This window comes from Artibeus jamaicensis, unplaced genomic scaffold (assembly GCF_021234435.1).
Source record: "Artibeus jamaicensis isolate MK-2021 breed Jamaican fruit bat unplaced genomic scaffold, CSHL_Jam_final contig_1715, whole genome shotgun sequence".
Lineage (NCBI taxonomy): Eukaryota > Metazoa > Chordata > Mammalia > Chiroptera > Phyllostomidae > Artibeus > Artibeus jamaicensis.
In genome coordinates, this window is record NW_026521335.1 from 2,793,143 (window position 1) to 2,819,015 (window position 25,873).

The 25,873-nt window shown below is 43.1% G+C and overlaps 2 protein-coding genes across 6 annotated transcripts; one reads left to right on the forward strand and one right to left on the reverse strand.

Annotated features, from left to right (window-relative positions):
• The first annotated feature begins 172 nt into the window (after positions 1–172).
• Positions 173–17,399, forward strand: TDRKH (tudor and KH domain containing). Of its 5 annotated transcripts, XM_037143676.2 has the most exons (14): positions 201–282; positions 9,039–9,187; positions 10,177–10,283; positions 10,907–11,096; positions 11,791–11,930; positions 12,043–12,364; positions 13,398–13,558; positions 13,953–14,125; positions 14,560–14,624; positions 14,899–15,050; positions 15,280–15,381; positions 15,630–15,726; positions 15,902–15,991; positions 16,174–16,264. In XM_037143676.2, exons 2-13 carry the CDS (start codon positions 9,064–9,066, stop codon positions 15,952–15,954), a joined length of 1,686 nt encoding a protein of 561 aa, XP_036999571.2. In that variant the 5' UTR covers positions 201–282; positions 9,039–9,063; the 3' UTR covers positions 15,955–15,991; positions 16,174–16,264. The 5 variants fall into 5 exon arrangements, with proteins under 5 accessions (XP_053526693.1, XP_036999571.2, XP_053526690.1 ...); XM_053670718.1 differs by lacking the exon at positions 15,902–15,991 and having other exon boundaries at positions 173–245; positions 16,174–17,399; XM_053670715.1 differs by lacking the exon at positions 15,902–15,991 and having other exon boundaries at positions 16,174–17,399.
• An 867-nt stretch (positions 17,400–18,266) lies between these two features.
• Positions 18,267–25,818, reverse strand: OAZ3 (ornithine decarboxylase antizyme 3). The gene is given in 8 exon segments (XM_053670482.1): positions 18,267–18,470; positions 19,204–19,289; positions 19,763–19,938; positions 20,686–20,760; positions 20,762–20,822; positions 21,098–21,210; positions 25,134–25,437; positions 25,640–25,818. Coding segments are annotated over 7 exon segments (720 nt in total). The 5' UTR covers positions 25,200–25,437; positions 25,640–25,818; the 3' UTR covers positions 18,267–18,327.
• Positions 25,819–25,873: the final 55 nt, after the last annotated feature.

Sequence of the window (25,873 nt, forward strand, 5' to 3'; positions counted from 1 at the left end):
TTTCCCTGGGTCCCATTGGCTGTTGTGGTGGACCGCCTTGAGTTCCATCCGGGTCATTGTGTATCCGCACTCAGCCGCCAGTCGGCTGAGGGATTGGTTGTGGCTGGGAATACCATTGGTGGGGCTGCGAGCCGGGCGTTGATTGGTGCGGAGGGCTGCGGAGGCGGGGCAGTGGCGGCTGAAACGGAGTCCGCGGGACGGCGTGCGGGCGTGCGAGTGGGAGGAGGCGACGCTGCTGGGCTGAGGTGCGAGGAGGAGCCGTGACCGCCGACTCGGAGGGCGGTAAGGGCGGGTAGCGGGAGCGGAGGTTGGGGTTATGAAACAGCCCGGCTGGGGGCGTCCTCGCGCCGAGGAGCGGAAAATGAGTGTAGGGCTAAGGAAGGGAGGTCCGCGAGGGCCCCGGGCGAGGGGCGGCCGTTCGAGCCCCGGGTGGTGAGGAGCTGCTGCGGACAACTTTATCTTCTGGGGACCTAATCGGATGCAGAAAAGATGCTCTGGGCGCAGGGGTAAGCCACAGCGACCCTGTGCGAGAGGGTTTGCCAGTTGGGACTCTTCCATGGATTATTGGGCCTTTTTGAGAACCGCCGTCAGTTTTATCAGCTTGCTTTTTATTTTGCCCAGCTTTTTCTTGGATTATCTCAAATAGAATGACTGTAGTCTGACTACTAAATGGGGGGGGGGGGCGGTGAGGAGTATTTGTTTCGCCAGTTTCCCTCCTTACTCCTAAATGCAGATATCGTGGGTTTTGGCAGGAGACTCCCGTGCCAAAGTTACGTTTTTATAGTCTCTTTCCTCAGCTTGAGAGAAATGGATTGAGGCTTTTTCACGCACTGATTTAAAAGTAAATGTAGCAAGGATGAGGACGTTGAGTGAGGTACTTCAATTCAACAAGCCTATTGACACGTTTTAGGTACTTTGTGGGTTCTGGTTATTAGGAGAAAAACTGGAATAAGAGTACTGGAACTCAGAATGTGATTTGACTTCTAACTATTTTTGAAATGATAATGTGGAAGTAAGCCTTAGTTATTCATATTAGATAGTTGTTAGCAGCTGTTTAATACAAATGTCAGGGAACTTCGAAGTTTCTGCCTATATTAAAAACCATTATCTAGCTACAATTCTTGCCTTGAAATGATCCACATGTCTCCTCTTTAATCCTGCTTTCCCTAGGAATGGTCTTAGATTCTGACCTGCTCTTCACATTCTGTTTGAAGTAATAAAATCAAAGACAATTCAGCAGCCAGTGTTATACAGTTATTCCCATTTCCATCATATTTTCCCATTTTTGTTTCTTTTTCCTGAAAAGAAACAACAATGTGAAAGAATATGTCAATTGTAAGAAAAAGAAAACTGCTTGATCAATCAAATAAATACTTATTATATGAGACATCAGCTGATAACTTAATTAACAAAAACTTCACTTGTAACATCTGAAGAAGAGTTAGTAAAATATAGCTTTGAGTTCAAATAGAAGTCACCCAGTAAGTGTATTCTTGTCACAGGTATCATCTTTCTAACATACACTCCCCACCAAATCATCAATATTCTCTGTCATCAAATAGGAAACTTGGCTTCTTGGATCACCCTGTAACATTTCCATAAATCAATTGCTAAGTCTTATGTAGTCTACCTATTAAAACTTGCTAATCCATCTACTTTTCTCCATCTTTATCACTGACACCTGGACTGGCTTCTGAATGAATCTCCCTACCCCCACTGTAGCTGTCTTGAATTCATTTTCACTACAGACACAGCCCTTAATCAAAACTTTCTAGCAATGCATGTGTTCTGGAGGAGTATTTGGAGTGCTATGGAAACCTGTAACAATGAGACCTAATGTAGTCAGGACTGAGGATTTGGTTGCAGAGCCAGAGGAATATCAGATATAATTTTGCCTTGATCTTAATAGTTTCCAAACTGGATAAAACAATACTGTTAGTTCTGTGAGTCTCCTTAAAGAGGTGCCATTGGTGACTGGTCTTCAAACCACATTGCACACCACATTGTGCGGAAATCACTAATTAGCTGTGTATCCTTAGGGAAGTTTCTTTGTCTCCCTGGGCTTCAGTTTCCCCAGTTGTGCCATTATTAGTAGGATCAGATTATCTCTGTGGTCCCTTTCAGTTCTGGACTTTTATAGTTTCTTTGTCCCATAAACATGAATTATGGCCAGAAAGGTGATATTAAAGGCAGACAACACTAGAGTCTGGATGAATTACTGCTCTTGTTTGCAGGGCTAGATTTCTTTCAGTTTCCCTAAACTTTTGACATCTACAGACTATTGTCTGTCATGATAGGACTTTCTTTGCTTGATAGAAAGCTTAGTAAAGGCAGCTACCAAGTCTCTCTGAGGTGTTGTATCTCCAGGGCCAAGCACACAGTGGATACTGTATATTTATTGGTTTGAATGCACAAGATAAATAATTTGTATTTTAGTAGGGTGATTTTCACTTGTGTACCATCTAGGGAATAAACCTTTTAAATTCTAGTTCCTCCCAGCTGTTACATTAACCAATAATTGTTGTATGAATAAAAAATGTATAGTCTTTTCATTACATGTAATTAGTTGTTTTGGTGTTGACCTTTCCTACTAGGCTGAGTATTTCAGGGCAGGAGTTCTTGTGTCCTCAGCATGCTCAGCCCACAACAGAGAGCTAACAGTGTTTAACTGGGGCACATTAATAGTAAAGACAAGGACTTCCACCAAGATGGAGGCATAGGTGGAAACACTATGCCTTCTCGCACAACCAGGTTTAAAAACAACAAAGTTTCAGTAATAAAAAACTCAGCCAAAACACATAAAATTGAACTAAACGGAAGTCCGACAACAACAAACCTTTTAGCCAGACTGGCAAGAGGGGCGGAGCCAGCAGTGGAGCAGATTCTGGCAGTAAGGATCCCCCAGACTGACCCAGCCACGCAGGCAGCCATGAGCCGATCCCAGGTGTGGAGTAGCAACGGGCAGACCCAGTGAGGGTGCAGGGCAGCAGGCTGACTGCGGTCACACATTCTCACACAGATAAACCAGTGAATGAATGAGCAGTGAGATGGACCGTGCAGGCCCCAGTGGCAGGAAGCAGCAGAGGGGACTGCCATTGCCCCTCTTTGACCCCACCCCCACACACAGCAACACAACCCAGAGACCTCCGTGGCCCTGCCCTGGTGAACACCTAGGGCTCCGTTCCTCATACGTAAAAGGCACGAACAGACCAAAACATGGCTCAAGAAGAACTCAAAGCCCCAGAGCCCATAACTCTAAGCAATGAAGAAGTAGCAAAACTTTCAAATACACTGTTCAAAACACTGGTGATCAGGATGCTCACAGAAGTGGTTGACTTTAGTCACAAATTACAGGAACAGATGAAGGCTAAACTAATTGAAATGATGGGAAATGCACAGGAAACCAATAGTGATGGAAAGGAAACTGGGACTCAAATCAAGGGAGTGGACCAGAAGGAAGAAAAAAGTGACCAAACAGAAAAATACAAAGAAACAAGAATTCAAAAAAATGAGGAGACACTTAGGAACCTCCAGGACATCTTTAAACATCCCAATATCCGAATTATAGGGGTACCAGAAGGGGGAAAGGAACAGCCACCAGTGGAAAACTATTTGAACAAATAATAAAGGAGAACTTACCCAATCTGGCAAAGGCAATAGACTTCCAGGAAATCCAGGAAGCTCAGAGAGTCCCAAAGAAGTTGGACCCAAGAAGAAACACACCAAGGCACATCATAATTATATTGGCCAAGATTAAAATGAAGGAGAGAATCCTAGAAGCAGCAAAAGATAAGGGGACAGTCACCTACAAAGGAGTCCCCATCAGACTGTCAGCAGATTTCTTAGAAGAGACCTTACAGGCAAGAAGGGGCTGGAAAGAAGTATTCCAAGTCATGAAATCCAAAGACCTACATCCAAGATTGCTCTATCCAGCAAAGCTTTCATTTAGAATGGAAGGACAGATAAAGTGCATCTCAGATAAGATCAAATTCAAGGAGTTCATCATCACCAAACCCTTATTATATGAAATGTTAAAGGGACTTACCTAAGAAAAAGAAGATAAAAAAGATGAACAGTGAAAGGACAGCAAACTCACAGTTATTAACAACCACACTTAAAACAAAAGCAAACTAAGAGGACAGCTAGATCAGGAACGGAACCATAGAAATGGAGATCACATGGAGGGTTAGCAACAGGGGAGTGGGAGGAGGAGAAGGTACATAAAATAAGTAGCATAGACGGGGGTGGGCAAGAATAGTATGGGAAATATAGAATCTAAAGAACTTGAGACACGTGGTCATAAACTAAAGGGGGGGAATAGTGGGGGAGGCAGTGTGTAGGGTGGAGGGGAATGAAGGGGGGAATAGAACAACTGTAATGGATAATCAATAAAATATATTTTAAAAGATAGAAAAAAAGGGTTGCTGGTTTGATTCCCAGTCTAGGGCACATTCCTGGGTTGCAGGCCAGATCCCCATTAGGGAGCGTGGGAGAGGCAACCATACATTGATGTTTCTCTCCCTCTCTTTCTCCCCCCACCTCTCTAAAAATAAATAATAAAATCTTTTTTAAAAGTAAAAAGTAAAAACAAGTACAGAATAGCCATGGGCTTGTAAAGTACAGTACAGGAAATGGAGTAGCCAAATAAATTATGTGCATGACCCATGGACATGAACAGTGGTGTGGGGAATTCTTGAGTGAATGCAGGGTACTTTGTGGAGGTGGGTAAAGAGGGAAAAATGGGGAAAACTGTAATAGTATAACCAATAAAGTATAATTAAAGAAAATAAATGTAATGGGTGGGAGTTACCATTTACTAAGGTGGTAAAGACAAAACACGGAAAGAAGATGAGATCAGGAGCTCAGTGTTGTACCTGTTAAGTTTGAGATGCCTAAGAAACATCAAATGGAGATGTTTCATATGCACCTGTTGTTCAAGAGAAAGGTCCAACTGGATCTATGAATTTGAGAGTTTTCAGCATATAGGTAAGATTTAAAGCCAAACCATGAATGAGACTTGATGAGATCACCAAGGAAATGAGATGGAAAACAGAGGGCAAAGGATGGAGCCCCAGGCCACTTTGGTGTTTAGAGATTAGAAAAAGAAGAAGGAACCAGAACTTGAGACTGTTGGAGCAGACAGAAAGTGAGAAGGAAAGCAAAGAAAGTGTGCTGTTGTGGAAGCCAAGAAAATGTTTCAGAGAAGAAACCATCAGCAGCTGTGCCAGACACTGTGATAAAATGAGGACTGAGAATTGATCATTTGATTTAGCAATGTGAAATCATTGACTTTGACAGGAGCTATGAGAGTGTATTAAAGGAGAGAAATTGAGCATGGAAGTATTAGCACACTTGAGTTTTCTTGTCAGAGGAATAAAAGAAATGAGAAGTATTTGGAGGAAGAATTGGAATCAAGAAAGTGTTGTCTTTTTTTTTAATTCATTTTTAGAGAGAGGGGAAGGGAAGGAGAAAGAGTGACAGAGAAACATCAGTGTGTGGTTGCCTCTTAGGTGTCTCCTACTGGGGACTGGGCCCGCAACCCAGGCATGTGCCCTGACTGGGAATCGAACCAGCGACCCTTTGCTTCACAGGCCCGTGCTCAATCCACTGAGCTACACCAGCCAGGGCAAGAAAGTGTTGTCTTTAAGAAAGAAATAATAGCATATTTAGCATGTTTGTCTTCTGATGGAAAAATTCATTAGAGAGGAAAACATTAATGATGCAGGAGAAGGAGGGAGAGCAGTGTTGGTGTTGTAACACTTTTATGAGCAACTTCAGTGTTAAGAGCAAAGACAGTTCATACATGACTACGGAAGAGAAGACAGGATATTAGGCACAGATGGAGATAGATGGGTAATGTGGACGTTTATTTTCCCTGAACGCTCTACTTTCGCAGTAAAATAGGAAGCAAGGACATCAGCTGAGAGAGGATGGAGAAGGCAGTACTAGAGATTTGAGAAGAGATGGTCTGGAAAGGTGAGAGTGTATATGGAATAAGGAGATATAGTGAGGGATGTTAAGATTTGCTTGGTAGCAGAATGAAGATACAGTGTGAGTAATTGATTCAGTCACTTCTTTTTTTTTAGTATATTTTATTATGCTATTACAGTTGTCCCAGTTTTTTCTCTTTCACTCCCTTCCACCTAGCACCCCCCATTCCCTCAGGCAATTCCCTTCTTAGTTCATGTCCATGGGGTATTCATGTAAGTTCTTTGGCTACTGCATTTCCTATACTGTTCTTAACATTCCCCTATCTGTTTTGTACATACCAATTTGTACTTCTTAATACCTTCACCTTTTCCCCATTCCCTCTTTCCCCTCCCAACTGATAACCCTCCAAAGGATCTCCATATCTATGATTCTGTTTCTGTTCTGCCTGTTTGCTTAACTTGTTTTTTTAGGTTCAATTGTTGCTAGATGTATTTATTGCCCTTTTAATGTTCATAGTTTTGATCTGTTTTTTCTTAAGTAAGTCCCTTTAACATTTCATGTAATAATGGCTTGGTGATGATGATACTCCTTTATCTTTACCTTGTCTAGGATGCACTTTTATGGCCCTTCAAGTCTAAGTGATAGCTTTGCTGGGTAGAGCAGTCTTGGTTGTAGGTTCTTTCTTTTCATGACTTGAAATACTTCTTGCTAGTTCCTTCTAGCCCTCAAAGTTTCTTTTGGGGAATCAACTGACAGTCTTATGGGAACTCCCCTGTAGGTAGGTAACTAACTGCTTTTCTCTTGCTGCTTTAAAGATTGTCTCTTTATCTTTAAGCTTTGGCATTTTAATTATGATGTGTCTTGGAGTGGGCTTCTTTGAAGGTCCATCTTGTTTGGGACTCTCTCTTCTTCCTGGACTTGCATGTCTATTTCCTTCACCAAATTACGGAATTTTTCTTTCATCATTTTGTCAAATGAGTTTTCAATTTCTTACTGTTCCTCTTCTCCTTCTGGCACCCCTATGATGAGAATATTGGAATGTTTGAAGTTGTCCCAGAGTTTGCTTACATTATCCTCATTTTGGGGGATAATTTTCTCCTCATGCTGTTCTGATTGAATGGTTTTTTTTCCTTCCTTATGTCCCAAATCATTAATTTGACTCTTGGCTTCATCCATTCTACTGTTGGTTCCCTGTAAATTGTTATTTCAATTAATGTATCCTTCATTTCTGACTGGATATTTTTATGCTGTTGAGGTCCTCACTAAGTTTCTTGAGCATCCTTATAGCCAGTGTTTTGAAGTCTTCATCTGATAGAATGCTCATCTCTATTTCATTTAGCTCTTTTTATGGAGTTTTAATCTGTTCTTTTATTTGGGCCATGTTTTGTCTCCTCACTTTGGCAGCCTCCCTGTGTTTGCTTCTGCGTATTAGGTAGAGCTGCTTTGACTCCCTACCATAGTAATATGGCCTACTGTAGAAAAGCACACTGATACATTGGGTGGGGCGGAGCTTTAGGTAATTGCCAGGGTGAGGCAACCCATGTGGCAGTACTGTGGCTGTGTTTGGGGGAGGGCTCAGAGTGGGGACAGTGCCCCTGCCTGGCTGCTAGCATTTTGTTTGGGAGGAAGCTGTCTCCTGGCACTAGCCCTGATACCAGACAGTTTCATTTCTCTCCTGATGATGCTGATGCCCATCCAGCTGTTGCCCTAATGCTGAACCCCAGAGGAAGTGAGTCTGCCAAAGTCCTAAGTTTGTTACATGCCCTTTAGGAGGAAACTCCTGAGAATCCCACAGTTTCTTCACTGCCCCAACCCCCACTGAATTTTACAGCCAGAGTCACAGGGACTTATCTTTCTGGTGCTAGAACCCTGGCCTGAGTGGTCTGGTGTGGGGCTGGGGTCCCTTGCTCCTGAGGTATCCCTCCCAATTTTTATCCACTGCATGTTGCTGAGGGACTGCCCATCCCACATCACTCCGTGCCTCTCAGCACATGTCTGCGCCTTTCTGTGTCTCCACCCTCCTACCCATCTAGATAACTATGGCTTCTTTAATACCTAGGTTGTCAGACTTCCTTCCATACAGCTCAATTTTCTGCTGATTCTGGATGATACTGTTTTGTAGCCTAGTTGTATTTTTCCTGTGGTTGTGTGAGGAGGTGAGCCATGTTTTGCCTAATGCCTCCATCTTGACCAGAAGTGACCCTATGACTTCTTACTGGCCATTGTAAGAAGGCCAGTAAGAAGACCATTACAATTGTCTAAATGAGATTTGGTAAGATTCTGAATCAGTCCAAGTGCAGTGTTTTGGTGTCATTAGCAGGTAAGTAATAATTGAAGCTACAGGTGTGTATGAAATCACCCAGAGAGAGCAGAGTGACAATAGCAATGGATAGAGGCCACAGGAAGACAAGCCCAGAACTCAGAAGGCCCCTCCAGCAAAATAGGAGAAACCTATTTCAAAGAAAAAGGAAGAACAGAGGTAAAATTAGATAAGGCTCGTACATGTCATCTAGGTTGATTATCTGGGAAGTTGTAGTTTTGGTGGAACAGTGCATAAACTCCCTTACACTATTCATTGAGTAGCAAATAGAAGTCAGGAGTATAGATAGTAAATAAAGACAATACTTCCAAGAAAGATAAGTAGAAGTAGCAAAGCCCAAAACTAAGCCTGGAGAGCCATTTTTAGCAGGGACAACAGGTTCAGGAAAGGCCTGGAGGCATATAGAAGGGCTCATATAAGAATTTTAAATGGTTTGATATAAAAATCTAAATATGTATTTTTAAATATTCATTTAATAATTTTTCATTTCTTTGTCTTTGAAAACTGTGATCAATGTGTAGTTCTCCTTGGGTGTGAGGGAATGAAGTATACCTCTATTTAGGTGTATGTGTATGTGCCCCTTAGCTCACTTTTAAAAAAAAAACCTTGAGACCTTTTACATGATACAGATGAGACTGCTCAAACTCTTAAAATAGAAAAGTAGGCAGTAGTATTCTCTTTAATAATAATAACAATAATAAATAATAGAATGTGTTCCCATGTCTCTTTGCCAGTCATAAAGGAATTGAATGAAAGTTGCTTATTTGCCTTCATTTGCTTATTTCAGGATGTAAGTCGGAGTACAGCAGAAAATGTCCACTGAACGTCCCTCTTGGACAAATTTGTCCACTATTCAGAAAATAGCACTGGGCCTCGGGATCCCCGCAGGTGCAACAGTTGCCTATATCCTATACCGCAGATACAGGGAAAGCAGAGGTATGTGAATCCCACAGCTGCACAAAAGTTCAGACTGTGTTCCAGCCTTGCTGAATTGAAATGAAAACTGTCCTTGCCAGACCAGGGATCATTTGTTGGAATATAATTGGCTTTCTCTGAGGGGTCTTTGATGGAAACTATATAGTTCCTTCTTTTCTATGTTCTTAATATAACGCTATCATCATTTATATGAAACTATCATTTCTGTGAAATGAAGAATTCATTTTATAATTCTATTGATCTGTTCCCTTCAACATTCACACTGCAGGGGGTTCTTTTTCTTTTTTTTATTGTATTTATTTATTTTAGATTTTATTTATTTATCTTTAGAAGGGAAGGGAAGGAGAGAGGGAAAGAAATATCAATGTATGGTTGCTTCTTGTGCATCCCCTGCTGGGAACTGGCCCGCAACCCAGGCATGTGCCCTGACTGAGAATCAAACCACGATCCTCTGGTTCACAGGCCCGCGCTCAATCCACTGAGCTACACCAGCCAGGGCTCTTTTTATTTTTTTAAATATCCATAATATTCTCATCTTTTTTTATATGTTTCTTCTATTTAGTTGTTAGGAGAAGGCTAACTGTGGGGTTTGATTTTCCCCAGAGGCTGAATGTAGAGAAGAAGACCTAAAGAAATGATTTATGTACAAACAGGAGAAGTTCTGAGCCTAATGGACTCCTCAGGCAATTTCTAGCCTTTCATTCTTCTCCAGAAGAAATAGTGTGCCTAAAATTCAATACTTCTTGGTTGCAGAGCCAAATGCATTCCCCACTTTAACATCTGAAATAGTATCCCAGAGAGAATGCTCATCTTCTGGTCTTTGGGGATCTTTTAATTCCCACTCAGATGCTATTTCTCCTTGTCATTGTGGTTAAGATCCTCAGTTTATCTATTAGATGAACATGTCTGTGACAGCTAGATTCAGGGGAGGGCTGGTATTAGCTTTAGGTGTTATCTAAGTTTGGTCTGATGAGCCATGATCTGTGCAGAAGAACGCCTGACATTTGTGGGGGAGGATGACATTGAGATAGAGATGCGAGTGCCTCAGGAGGCTGTGAAGCTCATCATTGGCCGGCAAGGAGCCAATATTAAACAGGTAAGTGTGTGAGCCAGCAATCTGTTTTCCCAGAAATTGATTCTACTTCTCCTTCTCTGCCCCATCCCATAAAACCCACCCACACTATGTATATTTTAAAAGAAAAAATACAGGAACTTTTAACTAATATGGTGTCTACCTTCTAGAAATAAGTACTTCTGCTCCCTAGAGAATGGATGACCTAGCTTGAAATGGGGATTTTTTATTGGATTCATCTCATATTGGTATAGCTTGAACCATTCTTTTCTACTATGGAATTAACAAATTCTCATTAATTGACATTAAATACTGAATTGCTGCCTGATTCTTCTTACCATCTTTCATTGTTCAGGTGGGGTGTCAAGAAAGGAAAATACTTGATTCTCTAATCCAAATAATATTAGGAAGAAAGAGGATTCTAAACACAAAGAGAAACTATTTTAAATTAACTGCTATGGGGGGTTGCCTTTGTCACTAATTTCCTTCCTGTGAGGAAGGAAAGTACCTATGAGGACTGCTTATAACATCCTGATTTTGCTGATAATTGTGTCCAAATCCGTCTACCTCCATGGTTAGATTTAGTGTGTCCTTAGCTAAAGGGGAGCTCTTCCAGAGCATATTGCTATGTATCCTTTTCTCTGCAGCTGCGGAAACAGACAGGTGCTCGGATTGATGTGGACACGGAGGATGTAGGCGATGAGCGGGTGCTGCTTATCAGTGGTTTTCCTGTTCAGGTGTGCAAAGCCAAAGCAGCAATCCATCAGATCCTGACAGAGAATGCTCCAGTGTCTGAGCAGCTCTCAGTTCCCCAGAGATCTGTGGGCAGAATCATAGGTACCAACTGGACAGCTTCCTCTACTGTTTCTTTTTTTTTCTTTCCCTTTCCCTTTCTTTCACATCTTCACAAGGGTTTTTCCTGGCCTACTCCCCCTTCACCTTGCTGAGGGAAAAAAAAAGGACATGGAGACCAGAGTTTTATTTTTTTACAGGTCTGTTGGTAAAGCAAAACCCTTTACTTTAAGAAGTTGCATGATCTGAACTTTACAAACAGGCTCCAAAAAGGTTCAGGTAGAGGTACTGACCTCATAATAGATTTTTTAAAGAGACTGAGGATGTTTGTGTTTTCCCAGATCTTTCAAGATAGTGCTATAGAGAGTACCTGCCATGCTTTCCTCTAGAGCATTCCTTATGCTGCTGTTAGAAGCAGAGAAATGTCCTGTCCTTGGTCCAGTGGTTCACACACCACACTTTGTAGATGAAGTGGTTATGAAGTATGCTGAGTGGTCAGAAAATGGAAATGATGTGGAGAAGTTAACCTAGCTAATGTTAGAGTTTAAATAAAATGGATAGAGGAGATAATCCAGAATTATTCTTCTTCAGTAGGGATTTCAGTAGCTCCTGCTTTTGCATTCTGTTCAGTTTGAAAATGGGAACTGACTCTCTTCTAGTGTATACAAAATAGTGATTTCTCTAGCAGTTGAAGTTGGCTGGGACAGAAGGACAGGATTTTATGTATTGTTCAATGTAGGGAGAGGTGGCGAGACAATTCGTTCTATCTGCAAGGCCTCTGGAGCCAAAATTACCTGTGACAAAGAATCAGAGGGGACATTACTACTATCAAGACTTATTAAAATCTCAGGAACACAGAAGGAAGTGGCAGCAGCCAAGGCAAGTAGCTGATAGACTTAAATCATGTCTAAGAGTGAAAAGAACCCTTTATTTCATCCTGTGTCAAAATATCTGGCCACGTAGCCATCATCCCTTCTCTTATTTTCCACAGCATCTGATACTAGAGAAAGTTTCAGAAGATGAAGAACTTCGGAAGAGAATTACTCATTCTGCAGAAACCAGAGTCCCACGCAAGCAGCCAATCAGTGTAAGAAGAGAGGAAGTGAGAGAGTCAGGTGCAGCTGGAGAGCCAGCTCTATGGAAAAACTCTGGTACTAGCAAGGAGCAGGCTTCACCACTGGCAGTTCCTCCCTGCAAAGGAGGTGGTGACATGGTTGCTATAGGGCCAGAAGAAGGTTCCTGGGAGAAACCTAATGGTGACAGCTTTCAGAAGCCTGGAGCCCAGAGCAGTCCAGAGATGTCCGTGTTTGAAAGTATGTAACAGAGGGAACCCATAGCTGTATGAGAGATAGAAGAAATACTGGCTTAGATAACCCAAAATTGAAAGCAATAAAAAATAACTTCTATTTTTTTGACTAATAAATTTCATCACAGATACACCTTTCTGGTGATATTTTACTTGCATTAGTACTGAAAATAATATATTTTTAAAATATTTTATTTAGTTATTTTTCAAGTACATTTTTTTGTCTATTTCTCCCATCCCAGCCCCCCCCGCCCCGTCTCCCCCCTCCCTCCCATTTCCCACCCCCCCCAGTCCTCATCCCTGTGTCTTTCATAGTTGTTCCTCAAAATGAAAATAATATTTTTCTGAATACAAACAAGCTAATTATGGAAAACAATATGGCACTATGCTACTTCACAGGAAACCAGCCTGTGCGTAATAATATCAAATAATTTACATTATATTCTTTCTCCTAACATACTTATTAAACAGGTAGAATACTCAGCCCAGTTTTTTTTTTTTTTTGGCTTGTCTTGTTGTTTTTAAAAGTCATCACTATTCAAGAAGAATTAAAAGGCTGTGAGCTTTCTTTTTCATGCCTAGGTATGTATGGGATAGGCAGGGGAAACCAGGGCCCCTGAGAGGTTCACAGGCTTGTCCAGAGTCACATAATGAGTCAGTGGAAGAATGAAATCTGGACAAGCCCACATCAGTCCATGTGTCTTTGCTGGTCCATGCTGCAGCTAGCATGTGGAGGATTTACCGTCATTATATTTGGTGACTGATTTGAATACCTGGCAGATGACTAAGAACGTAAACTCTCTTATTACTCAATTACATAGGAAGGTACAGAACACAGCTCAGTACCTTTCTTCAGGATGTTCTTGTGTGATTCATCCAGTTGTTCCTCCAGCCATTTTAAAAATTGTAATAGCCACTTGGTATTTTTACCTCTCACCCCCTGATGTAGTCTCCTTATTCTGACTAGAGATGATTCTGATACCATTACCATAGTAGACGGTGATAATTCTGCACCTTAACTTGGTTATCGTTGTGTTTAGTCCCCAGTCCTGACTTCAGTTTCCATGCTGATGAGTTCCTGGAAGTCTACGTCTCTGCTTCTGAACATCCTAACCACTTCTGGATTCAAATCATTGGTTCTCGAAGCCTGCAGTTGGATAAGCTTGTCAATGAGATGACCCAGCACTATGAGAATAGTCTGGTGAGGGAGAGGGCTGAATCTGATGAAAAGGGGCTTATCCTTTTCATTGTGGTGTATTCTCTTCCTTTCCTGTGGAGCAACAACTCATTCTTTCTTCCTTCTGATATTACCTGTTTATTTTTTAGCCTACTCCATTTTTTTAAAGAATTTATTTTTTTTATTTTTACAGAGGGGGGAGGGAAGGAGAAAGAGGGGAAGAGAACCATCAATGTGTGGTTGCCTCTCATGAGCTCCCTGACTGGGGACCTGGCCAGCAACCCAGGCTTTTGCCCTGGCTGGGAATCGAACGGGCAGCCTTTTGGTTTGCAGGCCCACACTCAATCCATTGAGCTACACCAGCTAGGGCTAGCCTACCCCTTTCTAACTACCATCTCCTGACTCCTTATGTGTGTAGCCTGAAGACATGACTGTGCATGTAGGAGACATTGTAGCAGCACCTTTATCTACAAATGGTTCCTGGTATCGAGCCCGGGTCCTTGGCACTTTGGAGAATGGGAACCTAGACCTCTACTTTGTTGACTTTGGAGATAATGGAGATTGCCCACTGAGGGACCTCAGGGCACTCAGGTCAGTGTGGAGGCCAGGTGAAATCAGGCTAGAGTGCCAGCTTTTTTTCTTTAAGATAGGAAGGGAGGTAGGAAGAGAGGGCAAGAAACATCACTGTGAGAGAGAAATACCAATTGGTTGCCTTCTGTACATGCCCCAGAGGACTGCATCCCAGGCATGTGCCCTGACCAGGAATCAAACTGGTGACCTTTCGGTTTGTGGGACAATGCCAACCAACTGAGCCACACTGGCCAGGGCAGGAGTACCAACTATTGACTCAACCCTGGCCACAGGGTGTTGAGTTAGCTGTTAGTGCTCATCACAAGGGGGGGTTGGGAGAGCTTATTTACATAGAACAGATTATCTCCTCCCACTGAGTTAGTCAGTGCTGTCTGGAATAATAGAAGAAGGCCCTTCTGGCACTAGGAGTCTAATTTTATTTTTTTTCACTTCAGGAGTGACTTCCTAAGTCTTCCATTTCAAGCAATAGAGTGTAGTCTGGCACGGATCGCCCCCTCAGGTAAATTGGCCACAACACGTACTGACCTTGCCTCCAAATACAATAACTTTAATATAATACATGGGAGTTCTCACATTCCAAGGCTTTTTGAGTTCAAGGGGCTCAGGTGTCTTTTCCTCACCAGAACTAGGAATCAACAGCCAGAAACTTGCCTAGCTGTCAGACATAGGTGCCTTCTGGAATAGAAAGAGGTAGTTCTAATTCCCTCCAGGGTATAATCCCTCCCCTGTCAGCATTGTCTCCTTCTTAGGCTCTCCCTACAATCTTTTGCCAGGTGAACAATGGGAAGAGGAAGCTTTGGATGAGTTTGACAGACTCACTCACTGTGCTGACTGGAAGCCTCTGGTGGCCAAGATCTCTAGCTACGTCCAGACTGGTATCTCAACTTGGCCGAAGATCTACTTATATGATACTAGCAATGGGAAGGTAAGGTTGAGGTTCAACTCATTACTCACTGGCTCTTTAGTATATTTATACCCTAATTTACTTTTTCTTTCCCAGAAACCCTATCTGATGTTATTTCTACTTCATAAGATCCTGCTTACCATCCCACCAAAGGAGTGTCAAGTATCAATCCTAGCTCTTCTGCCCTGTTTCCTCCGATATGCCCTTCCTTACAAAGAGAACATCATTCCCTTTTCATTTATCTCCTCAGAAACTTGATATTGGGTTAGAATTAGTTCGTAAAGGATATGCAATTGAGCTTCCTGAAGACGTGAAAGAAAACAGAACTGTCCCAGATGTGTTACATGATGTGGTGAGTGAGCTATTGCAGTCACTGAGGGTGTCTCTTTGGGGCAAATCTCGTGATGTAAGAGACATGAGGACTTCTAGATATGCATGACGTTTTGTAGAGTGCTGTTCTGGCTTATTAAAGGAGGCACTCTGTCTTTCTTCAGCAACAAACTCAACTGCCTAAAGCAGATCTTGTGAGCAAAATGACAGAGTGGCCACTCCTTTCCCACCAGCCAACACATTCTTTTTCTCTTGTTTACATCCTCTCAGGACACAGAAACAGATGTTTCTCTCAGCAGCATGTGCACTGAGACAAAAAAGAGCTCTGGAGAGATAGCAAATACCCTCTCCTGCCTTAGCTTATCAGGTACAAACAGCCTTTCTTCCCTTAGAGCATCTTTGGAAATTACCATTTCTCAGTCAGTCTCTCCAGACTAGGGCACTTGTTAAGGCTTGCCTCTTAAACAAGGTGACCGAGCCTCACTGGCAGTGCCCGCTAGATTAGGACAGTGTCTAACTTTCTCCTCATTTCTGCTGTGTAGAAGCTGCCTCTATGTCTGGTGATGATAACCTTGAGGATGACTACTTAATTTGAAGTCTGCTTCAGCTGCCTCAGCCATCTGCTTTGCTGTGTGAGTGGAGCTATCATCTCTCTGTAGCAACAGGAAAGGGAATGAGGGTGATAGTAGGGGCCTTGCTTTACTCTCTTCTCCATCGCCCATCTAAACAGTACTTCTCTGCAGCTGCTTTCCTGTAGCTTAACTTGCTCTCAGACTGAGCCCTTTCAAGCTTGTTTTGTCTTTGTTTTTGACAGGATTTGGTGCCTGGAGAGAGGAGCATATGACAAAGAGATCTACGCTGTTCCTCCTTTATTACACAATATGGTTTGCTGTGGACCAAATGCATTTTCTCCTTCCGTGGGATGACCAGAAAGAGTATAGGGTAGAGGGAAGTACTCCACCCCACACCAACCTTCCTTCCAGTGTTTAAATACTGCTGCATTATGTCCAGGCTGCTCAACATCTGGCTTGTTCCCCTCAGCCAGTCCGAATGCATACTCCTGCTAGGCTGTGTCATTTTTGAGGCTGGGAAGCAGCCAAGGTTTGGTCGTTGGAAGTGATGATTCTGCACACTTCTGACTCACCTTCTCAGGTGACTCTGGTGAAGGGAAGATTTTGAGTGATGAACTGAAAGACTGCAGTTGAGTCAGAAGGCAAAGGCAAAAATCAGCACATTTGTATTAAAAACCTTCAGGAAGTGGGTAAGAGAGTGCTGCCTCTCATCCTCAATTGCTGATGCTATTGGAGACAAGTCTTTTGAAAACAGTGTTCCATCTATTTTTCTGTACACTTTGGTTAAAATATAAGGGGAGAGGCAGCTCAGGAAATATTCTAAATTGCTAGCATAGCATCTGTAAAATACACACACACACACACACACACACACACACACACAGCCCCGAAGAAAGAGAATATATATAGTTGTTTAAAGTGTTTGGGAGATTCTTTGCTGAATAAAGTTCTCAAAAAATTATCTGAAACTAAATACTGGTTGAATCACAAGGTGGAAGCAGGTCTTTGGGTATCTTCTGAACCTAAGTCTCGTAAAAATTGTGAATACCTCACATAGAGGGGCCCATCTGTGAACAAGTGCTCCTCCCGTGTATTCTTTCCCTAAAGTTTCCAAGAACTACTTAGGTTCGGGCTGTGTGAATAAGACCCCACCTAAAGTTTGGAAGAAAAGGCCTGGATTAGGATTCTAGAAACCTGGGTCTGCAAATAGATCTCTGGACTTCAGGTAGCCTGCTTCTCTACAGCCTCTCTCCACTTCTGGTGGTATGGTGAGGATCTAGTGGAAACTTAAAGGTACTTGAAAGTAAATATAAATGTAATATGGGAGGTAAAACAATGGCAAATAAATATTTTTTAAAGGATCAACAAGGTAAACTGGAAAACTTGAAATTAGCACATAAGAGTACCTTTTTTAAAAATCTAGGAATGAGTGATCTAGGTCTGTCCCTACATGGCAACTCTATATTCTCATTGCAACAGTTTTCAAAATTTATTTTCTCAGAAATATCTCAGTACCAGTTAGCAGACACACCCCCATGGAAGAGCAGCTTTAATGAGCAGTCTTAGAAAAATCAATGAAGGGCTGCCATTGACCTTTCAGACCTTGGCTCCCCAGCGGAATTGGAGCCACTCTACAGCAACCCTACAGTCATGAGGGCACATAACCCCATTTCCCAGCTCCTTGGCCTTTACTGTTAAATAAAGAGGACCCATAATATAAATCATAAGACCTACTGCTGTGGAGAATGACTGCTATCTCATTCCTAGCTACATTCCTATCTCATTCCTAGTTTGCTCTGTATAAAAGTTTGTTCCTTTAATGTGGCTTTTAAGTCTTGTCAGTTTACAACCTATTCTGATGGGTTCTTTCTTCAACACAGACCCTGTACTTTTCCTACTGCCCGGAATGCTCTCTTCTGTGCTTCCTACTTGTTACTCTCCCTGAATCAAAGCCGTGGGACTCATGTGCCTTCTCTTTTCTCCACATCCAAAGAGAAGGAATTGACACTTGTATCCAATTTGAACTGAAATACATCCATGAGAGTCTCCCAGTAAGGCTCAGTTCTTGCTCCTGGCAGGTGCTCAGTAAATGGTTAGAATAAATGAGGAAATGAGTTTGGGGTGAGGGGAAGGTAAAAGGAGCTTAAAAGCCTTGGGTTTCTTTCCTCTTTGTTCAGATCCCTCTGATCTTTTCAGTCATTAAACGTTTCCTACAGTGAATTCAGCTGTGTAGGGCCCATGTTCCATTCCAGCTGATCCCACCTTCCCCCCAAGAAACTGAACACTTGAGGATTGCACTACCCTTTATTCCTAGGATAGAAGAAGGTGTCTCGAATCACATCCTGGGTCTCATTTATCAAGGCCCCCAGTCCCTCACAGAGTAGGAATAAGCATGTTCAGGGAGGTTCACTGGGCAGGTGGTCCAAGTCCCTTTCAAGGGGATACACCATAAAGATGGCATTGTTCCAGGGAGGGAGGGCAGGGTGGCCTGGTCTGACCAGCTCAAAGCCCATGTAGCTGAAGGCCCGTAGTAGGGCACCTGTGAAAGAAGAGAACAAATTGGACACTCTGAAACAATACCACTGTTCCCCCAGAGATTGGATTTTTCCATAAGGGAATGGCTGTGGGGAGAGCAGTGTAGTGCAGGCATTATCAGAATGATGTGCTTTGGAGTGAGACTTTAAGACTGTAACCCTAGCTTTAACGTTTGCTTTGCTTTGTGACATCCTATGAATTAGCCCTTCTGAACTTACTCTCTTTGTACAATGGGAACTACAGGACCTTCACAGAATTTAGACAAGATGTTTATGAAGTGTCTAACAATGATGGTGTTGTAAACTCTTCACCATCTCTTGACTTACATCCAACAGATTATCAAGTCCTTGAGAGACGAGGTTATAGTTTCTGTAACATATGGTCCAAGCATCTATTCCTGTCCTGGTCTTATGGGCTTTATGCCTAACCCTTTCATACTGTTGGTATATAATTGGAATCCTTTCTGTCCTACCAACCAAATTCCTTGAATGGATTCTGTGTCATTTCATTAGTGCTCTTCTAGTCTGGCTTCTGAAATTTATCTGCAGGGAATTCCTAATAGTCCACTTATAACTTAAACAGAATGCTATATACTTTCATTTCCTTGGTGGGGGTAACCTGAAATGCTTGAGCATGCCTTTTTCAAAAAGAGTTGCAGGGAAGAGGGTCTCTTAAAAAGGAAAGGTCACTATTAGCTGCTGCTTCAACACGAAGGGCCAAGGACAGCAGATCTTCACCTCTGTCATTCCGGTTGTTTTGGAAGTTTACAAACACGGAGTCCACATTGGTCTTTTCCTCCACATACTCCAGTGTGGCAGTCAGACTAGAAGCCAGGGAGAAAAATCATGGTTAATGAAATGTTGAGCAAACTCAGAATCCACAAGAAACCTTATTGGTAAGTTTTTGCTAACCCAAGCCATGAAATGAAGTTGCTAAACTAGTTTTGATAGACTTTTCTCTGAAGTCAAAGGGTTGCACACTATGAGACTGGATTGTATCTAGGGAGAAAGGACTACTCTATGAAGTCAACAACTGGAAAGCATGTCCTATTCAGCTGTTTACGGATCTTCTGTGTTTCTGACTCTGAATTCAGCAACCTTCCATAGACTGTTACCCCTTGAACCCCAGATCCACGCTGGCTCAGAGGCCTGTCTGCATGCCAGTTCAGTGGTTTGACTCTATCCAGCTCCTGAGTTAGCTCTCACTGGTTAGAGCATGCCCAGTATCTGATGATGTGATAAAAGAGTGAAACCCCAACTCTCTTCCCTCCCTAGTGTCCCATCCAGGCTAGGTCACCTTTCCTGGTTGCCTTGATCCAAGGCCCGATATGGGATATCCAGGAAGAGTCGATGGTCACAGAGAAGGCCGTGCCAATGAGCAGAGGTCTGGGGGGTGAGGCGGAAATGGAAGTCCAACTGCATGGGGTCCTGGTGGGGTAGGGGGTCAGGAGCCAGCACCGTCAAGTTCCCAGCCTGGAAAAGGAATACAAATGAGGGCAACAGTCTCCTGCTTTTAAGTGCAGCATGCAGCTAGTACTTACATATCAGATCTCAGGCCGATTTGGGTGTCTGAGGAAGCAAGGAGGGGCCTGATGGAGAGCCTGGGAGAACTGAAGACAAGGTCTTATTCAACTATATATCATTTAGCCCTAAGATCTAACTCCATCTCTGTCCACAGCAAACATCTGAAATCTGGATTCAGATGTCAATGCTAACCTCAGCTCAGGGTGCACTATCCCTTTAGAAAACTGACATTTACATCAGAAAGCTTATTCTTTAAATAAAGTTGTGCCATCTGTGTCTTACTGATAATACCTTTTCACTTTTTTCCATCATATGTGTTTACTGACAGTTCTCCCATTTCTCATCTAAAATGCAAAGGTCACACACAAGCAAGTTACTGCAAAATGATACAAGGGCAAGCGCAGGAGGTCTGGGTTCTAGTCCAAGTTAGCATCTGAACAGCCTTATGTCCTAGAAGTCTTATACAGTCTGCTCTTTGTTCCCACTTCCTCTTTTGCCATCCTGCTTTTCTCCACCACCTTACGATCTCTGCACCAGAATCCTTATCTATAAAGCAAGTAGGTTTTACACATGAGCTTTGAAGTCTCATCTTGCTCTTTCTATGATTTATTTTTCCAACTAGCTAATGTTCCTTCTGTACAAGGTATCATCACAGCAGGCATGCAACTGCCCGGCACCAACTCACAGTCCACTTACCGAATACAATTCTTTAAGCTGGTCTTGGTCACCCTGCTCGGTGCTTCTGCCCATCTGGGGGCCTACCAGGGACTCAGGAGCACTGAAGACAGGAACGGGGCCGGAGTGTCAAGTCCTCCCGTTCCTTATAAGTGATGCTGGTTGGGAAAAAGAGGCCCAAATTTAAGTCTTGGGGAAATGGTCATAACTTCCAGGAACACAGGACCAGGCTCTGGCACTATTTTATCTTCTCTAGACCAGTTTTGTTTCCATTTTCCCAAGCCAGCCAGTTGGAAAAATTCTTAAATTCCATGCCAGCCTTTCACCCTACTTTGCTATTATCACCTCTTGCCATTTGAGAAGATCTTTCAAATTCCTTTATATTTCCTTATATTCTACATAAACAACTACAAGTAGAGATGAAAACAAGTACCTTTTGTAACAAGGCAGCATTTTCTCCCGGAGGGTGATCCGGTATTTGTAACAGTAGAGATAATAGGCGTATGGTGACCAGATTGGGTAGAGGTAGTTCCGTGTTTTTCCCCTCTTGATATAAGAAAGGGAGTAGAAAGAGGGGCGCAACCTGTTACAAGGCAGTTTCTCAGTTCAGTGCCTCCCTGTGGCAAAGTGAGGTTCAGAGATGGGTGACAAAGGTTTAGACCACCTGGTGCCATTGTGACCCCGTGGGCATTATGACATGGACAAGGAGTCAGCCTTTATGTCATTTCAGGACTCAGCTGCCCCCCTACCTGACTCTTCCCCTTTAGCCAAGTATGCACTTTACAACTGGGCCAGTGGTAAAGAGCCCTGCCCAAGTATTTGCAGTGCCTACCCAGCCTGCCCCGCCCCCCCCAACACACACACACACCCACCTCCCCTAAGTTTCTGCAACTAAAGAGCTGGTGTCCAGGGACTGACCTGATTGTTTGGTTCCTGGCTCCTATTAGTTCTGTATTTTCATTAACATTCCTACCTTTAACAACCCATGGGTGCTACACGTTTAAACTTTCTAATTGCCTTGTAGAGTAGGAATTGCAAACTGTCTCCAGGAGTCCTAACAGCTAAAGGAAATTAGTGGAGCTGCTGGGTGGGGCTGTAGCAAAATGGAAAGCTCACACCATGTCTCAAGCCAACATAACCAGCTCCATTCATCTAGTTTCCAGGCAGGAATGCAGACTCTGTGGTGCCAGAGTGTATGATTTTCCACAAAACTGGAAAGACAGATTTTTGTGGTAAATTTCTCCAATTTTAAAAAATTGAGTTAAAAAATTAAAATGAGACTTCCGCCAAGATGGAGGCATAGGTGGATGTGCCGTGCCTTCTCACACAACCAAGTTTAGAGAAAACTAAATATTAGCAACAGAAAACACAGCCAGAACACGGAAAATTGAACTTTTCAGAAGTCCGTTAACAACAAATTCTTCAGCCTGACCGGTAAGGGGCAAAACCAGCGGCTGGCGGAGCAGGGTTGCACAGGAGGACTCGGCCAGACACACTCAGGCCCGCGGAATCCAGGTGCAGGGTTGGACCTAGTGAGCAACCGAGCGAGCGACCAGGCGAGCGACCGCGGGGAAGACAGCCAGGCCCGAGGCTGCGTGTTGACTGAGGTCGCGCATCTGTGCGCGGGTGGACAGGCGAGGGAGTGGGCGGTTGGACCGGGCTGGCAGCTCCCCACGGCAAGCGGCAGTGGAGGGCGCCGCCATTTCCCTGCTCTGACCCACCTCCACATACAGCGTCATAACCCAGTGACTCTGAGTGGCCCGGCCCAGGTGAACCACCTAAGCGCTGCTCCTCACCCAGCTGTGAGAAGGGGCAGAGGGGGTCGCCATTTCCCCGCTCTGGCCATGCCCCCACGTACAGCGTCACAACCCAGCGACCTGGGAATCCAAGGCGCCGCTTCTCACACTTAAAGGGCCAAAACAGACCAAGAATGGTGCAGGAGGATCTCAGAGCCCCAGAGCCAATAGATCTAAGCGATGAAGAAATAGCAAAACTCACAGACGCACAGTTTAAAACATTGGTGATCAGGATCCTCACAGAACTGGTCGATTATACCGACAAATTAGACAAATATATGAAGGCGAAACTAATTAAAATGAATGGAATTGCACAGGACACCAATAGCAATGAAAAGGAAAGTGGGACTCAAATCAATGGAGTGGACCAGAAGAAAGCAAATAATGGCCAAACAGAAAAGAGTCAAGAAGCAAGAATTCAAAGAAATGAGGAGAGTCTTAGGAACCTCCAGGACATCTTTAAACGCTCCAACATCCGAATTATAGGGGTACCAGAAGGGGGAAAGGCACAGCCAACAGTGGAAAACTTATTTGAACAAATAATAAAGGAGAATTTCCCCAAGATGGCAAAGGAAATAGACTTCCAGGAAATCCAGGAAGCTCAGAGAGTACCAAAGAAGTTGGACCCAAGAAGGAACACACCAAGGCACATCGTAATTACATTAGCCAACATTAAAATGAAGGAGAGAATCCTAGAAGCAGCAAGAGATAAGGGGACAGTCACCTACAAAGGAGCCCCCATCAGACTGTCAGCAGATTTCTCAAAAGAGACCTTACAGGCAAGAAGGGGCTGGAAAGAGGTATTCCAAGTCATGAAATCCAAAGACCTACAACCAAGATTGCTCTATCCAGCAAAACTTTCATTTAGAATGGAAGGACAGATAAAGTGCTTCTCAGATAAGATCAAATTCAAGGAGTTCATCATCACCAAGCCCTTATTATATGAAATGTTAAAGGGACTTATCTAAGAAAAAGAAGTTAAAGAAACATGAACAGTGAAAGGACAACAAACTCACAGTTATTAACAACCACACCTAAAACGAAAGCAAACTAAAAGGACAGCTAGATCAGGAGTGGAAACATAGAAATGAAGATCTCAAGGAGGGTCAGCAACAGAGGAGTGGGAGGAGGAGAAGGGGGGAGAAGGTACAGAAAATAAGTAGCATAGACAGTAGATAGAAAATAGATGGGGGGGGCAAGAATAGCATGGGAAATATAGAATCTAAAGGACTTGAGACACATGGTCATAAACTAAAGGGGGTAATGGTGGGGATGAGGGGTAGGGTGGAGGGGAATAGAACAACTGTAACAGCATAATCAATAAAAAAATAAAAAATAAATAAAAAATAAAAAAAATTAAAATGATTAAAAAACAAAACATTGTGAGTAAAACTTAGTTCTTGGGCCACCAATTTGAGACCTGTGCATATTCATTCATCCATTCAACAAATATTTATTGAGGGCCAACTATGAGTCAGGCACAGTAAACAAAGATCCTTGCCCTATGGACATATCTTCTAACAGTGAGAGAACTAACCTAAACAATAAGCATACAATAACTTAATATGTTAGAAGATAATATTCTATGAAGAAAAAATAGAGCAGGACAAAGGAGGATCAGGAGTGTAAAAGGGATGGGGCAGGTTGCAGTAATAAAAGGGTGACCCAAGTAAAGCCTCATTGAAAAGGTGACATTGGATCAGAGTTGAAGGAGGTGAGGGAGGGGTAAGAGCATTCCACCCAGCCTACACAACAACCAGCGCAAAACCCTAAGGAGGAAGTGTAACTGGCGTTTTCAAGAAATAGAAAGGAGGCCACTGTGGGTAGAGCAGTGTAAACTGTAGGAGAGGAGAGGGAGGTGAGGTCAGAGAGCTATCAGACCAGATCACATATGGCCTTACAGACTATTATATGGACTTGTTTTACTCTGAGTAAAGCAGGAAGTAATTTCAAAGATTTTGGCTGGAAGAGTGACAATCTGTCTTATGTTCTTAAAAAGACTCTGACTGATATAAACTGCAGAGCATTAAAGGGACATTTGTCAAGAAGGCTGTTGCAGTAATCCAGAAGAGTAGTGGCTTATTCCAGGGTGAATTAAAGCATTGGAGGTGATGGGAAATGGTAAGATTCTGCAAGCAGCTTAAAGACCAAAGCCACACAGAATTCCCTAGTGTATGAAAACAGTTGAATCCAAACACTGAAAGAATGGAATTTCCATCAACTGAGATGGTAAAGGCTCCAGGTGAGGCAGTCTGGGGCAGGGGGATAGAGACTGGTTCAGTTTGGAGCATGGAAACTTTGAAAAGTCCGTTAGACATATAAGGGCAAGACAAATAAGCAGTTGGATATTCAAGTCTGGAGTTTAGAAGTCTAGGATAGAGATAGAAATTTGGAAGTCATTGGCATATTAATAGTACTTTATACCATGAGACTGAATGAGATCATCAGGACTGTATATATTGAGAAGAGTAAAGACCCAACCACTGAGTCCTGGGGGCACTCTAAGAAGAGAGAAAAGGTGAAATCAGCAAAGGTGACTGCAGAAAACTGGTGTCCTGGAAGATCAGTAAAGAAAGTATATTAAACAGGAGGGACGGCTGATCAAAGGCCACTTATGGGTCAAATAATGTGATGCATAGGGCATCTTTCCATAATCTCCTCTGCCAAACATACCTCACTGATTCCATTTATTGGATCTTCTCTCCAGTACAGAGCGCCTCCATAGTTTCCTTTTCTCATGGCTTATCTCCCTTATGATTTAGGATTCTTTAACTATTAGCTTAAATAGCGCAGTTGCAAAAATTAAAAGACAAATCCTGCCCTGGCTGGTGTAGCTCAGTGGATTGAGCGTGGGCCTGAGAACCACACGATCAGGGTTCGATTCCCAGTTAGCGCACGTACCTGGGTTGCAGGCCAGTTCCCAGCAGGGGACACATGAGAGGCAACCACACATTGATGTTTCTCTCCTTCCCTTGCCCTCGAAAGATAAATAAATAGAATCTTAACTAAAAAAAAAAAAAAGACAAATCCTGGGGGTATCATTGTTTTCCAGCGGAATTCATCCTTTCACCACCTTTAGGTAGATTTGGAGTAAATAAAGATGAGAGCAGCAACTCCCTTCCCTCAGTATCCAGTTTATTAACTGTCAGAATTGGAAGCCACTTCAGGGAGCTACATACAGTAAAGCCAACAAGGAGACAGTGCCTTTTCCGTGTCAGTTCACCTAACAGTCATTCCATTATCTGTCAGTGCAATGGGCGTCCCTCCCCCCCAAACACAACAACAAAAAAACAGGGAGAAGGGAAGGAGGAAAACGCTGAATCGCAGAGCATCGACTCGGATGACCAAAGCCGCCGCGTTCCACCCCACGCAGAACCTGCCCCTCGCCTCCTCTGAGACACAGGCGCGCCTCG

Bases quoted from the DNA above. Each gene is read 5' to 3' on its own strand.
- TDRKH (XM_053670718.1), top strand. From the start codon at position 9,064: ATGTCCACTGAACGTCCCTCTTGGACAAATTTGTCCACTATTCAGAAA. The intron at 11,097-11,790 runs GTACCAACTGGA...TGTTCAATGTAG, and splicing joins ATCTGTGGGCAGAATCATAG to GGAGAGGTGGCGAGACAATT. The intron at 14,126-14,559 runs GTCAGTGTGGAG...TTTTCACTTCAG, and splicing joins AGGGACCTCAGGGCACTCAG to GAGTGACTTCCTAAGTCTTC.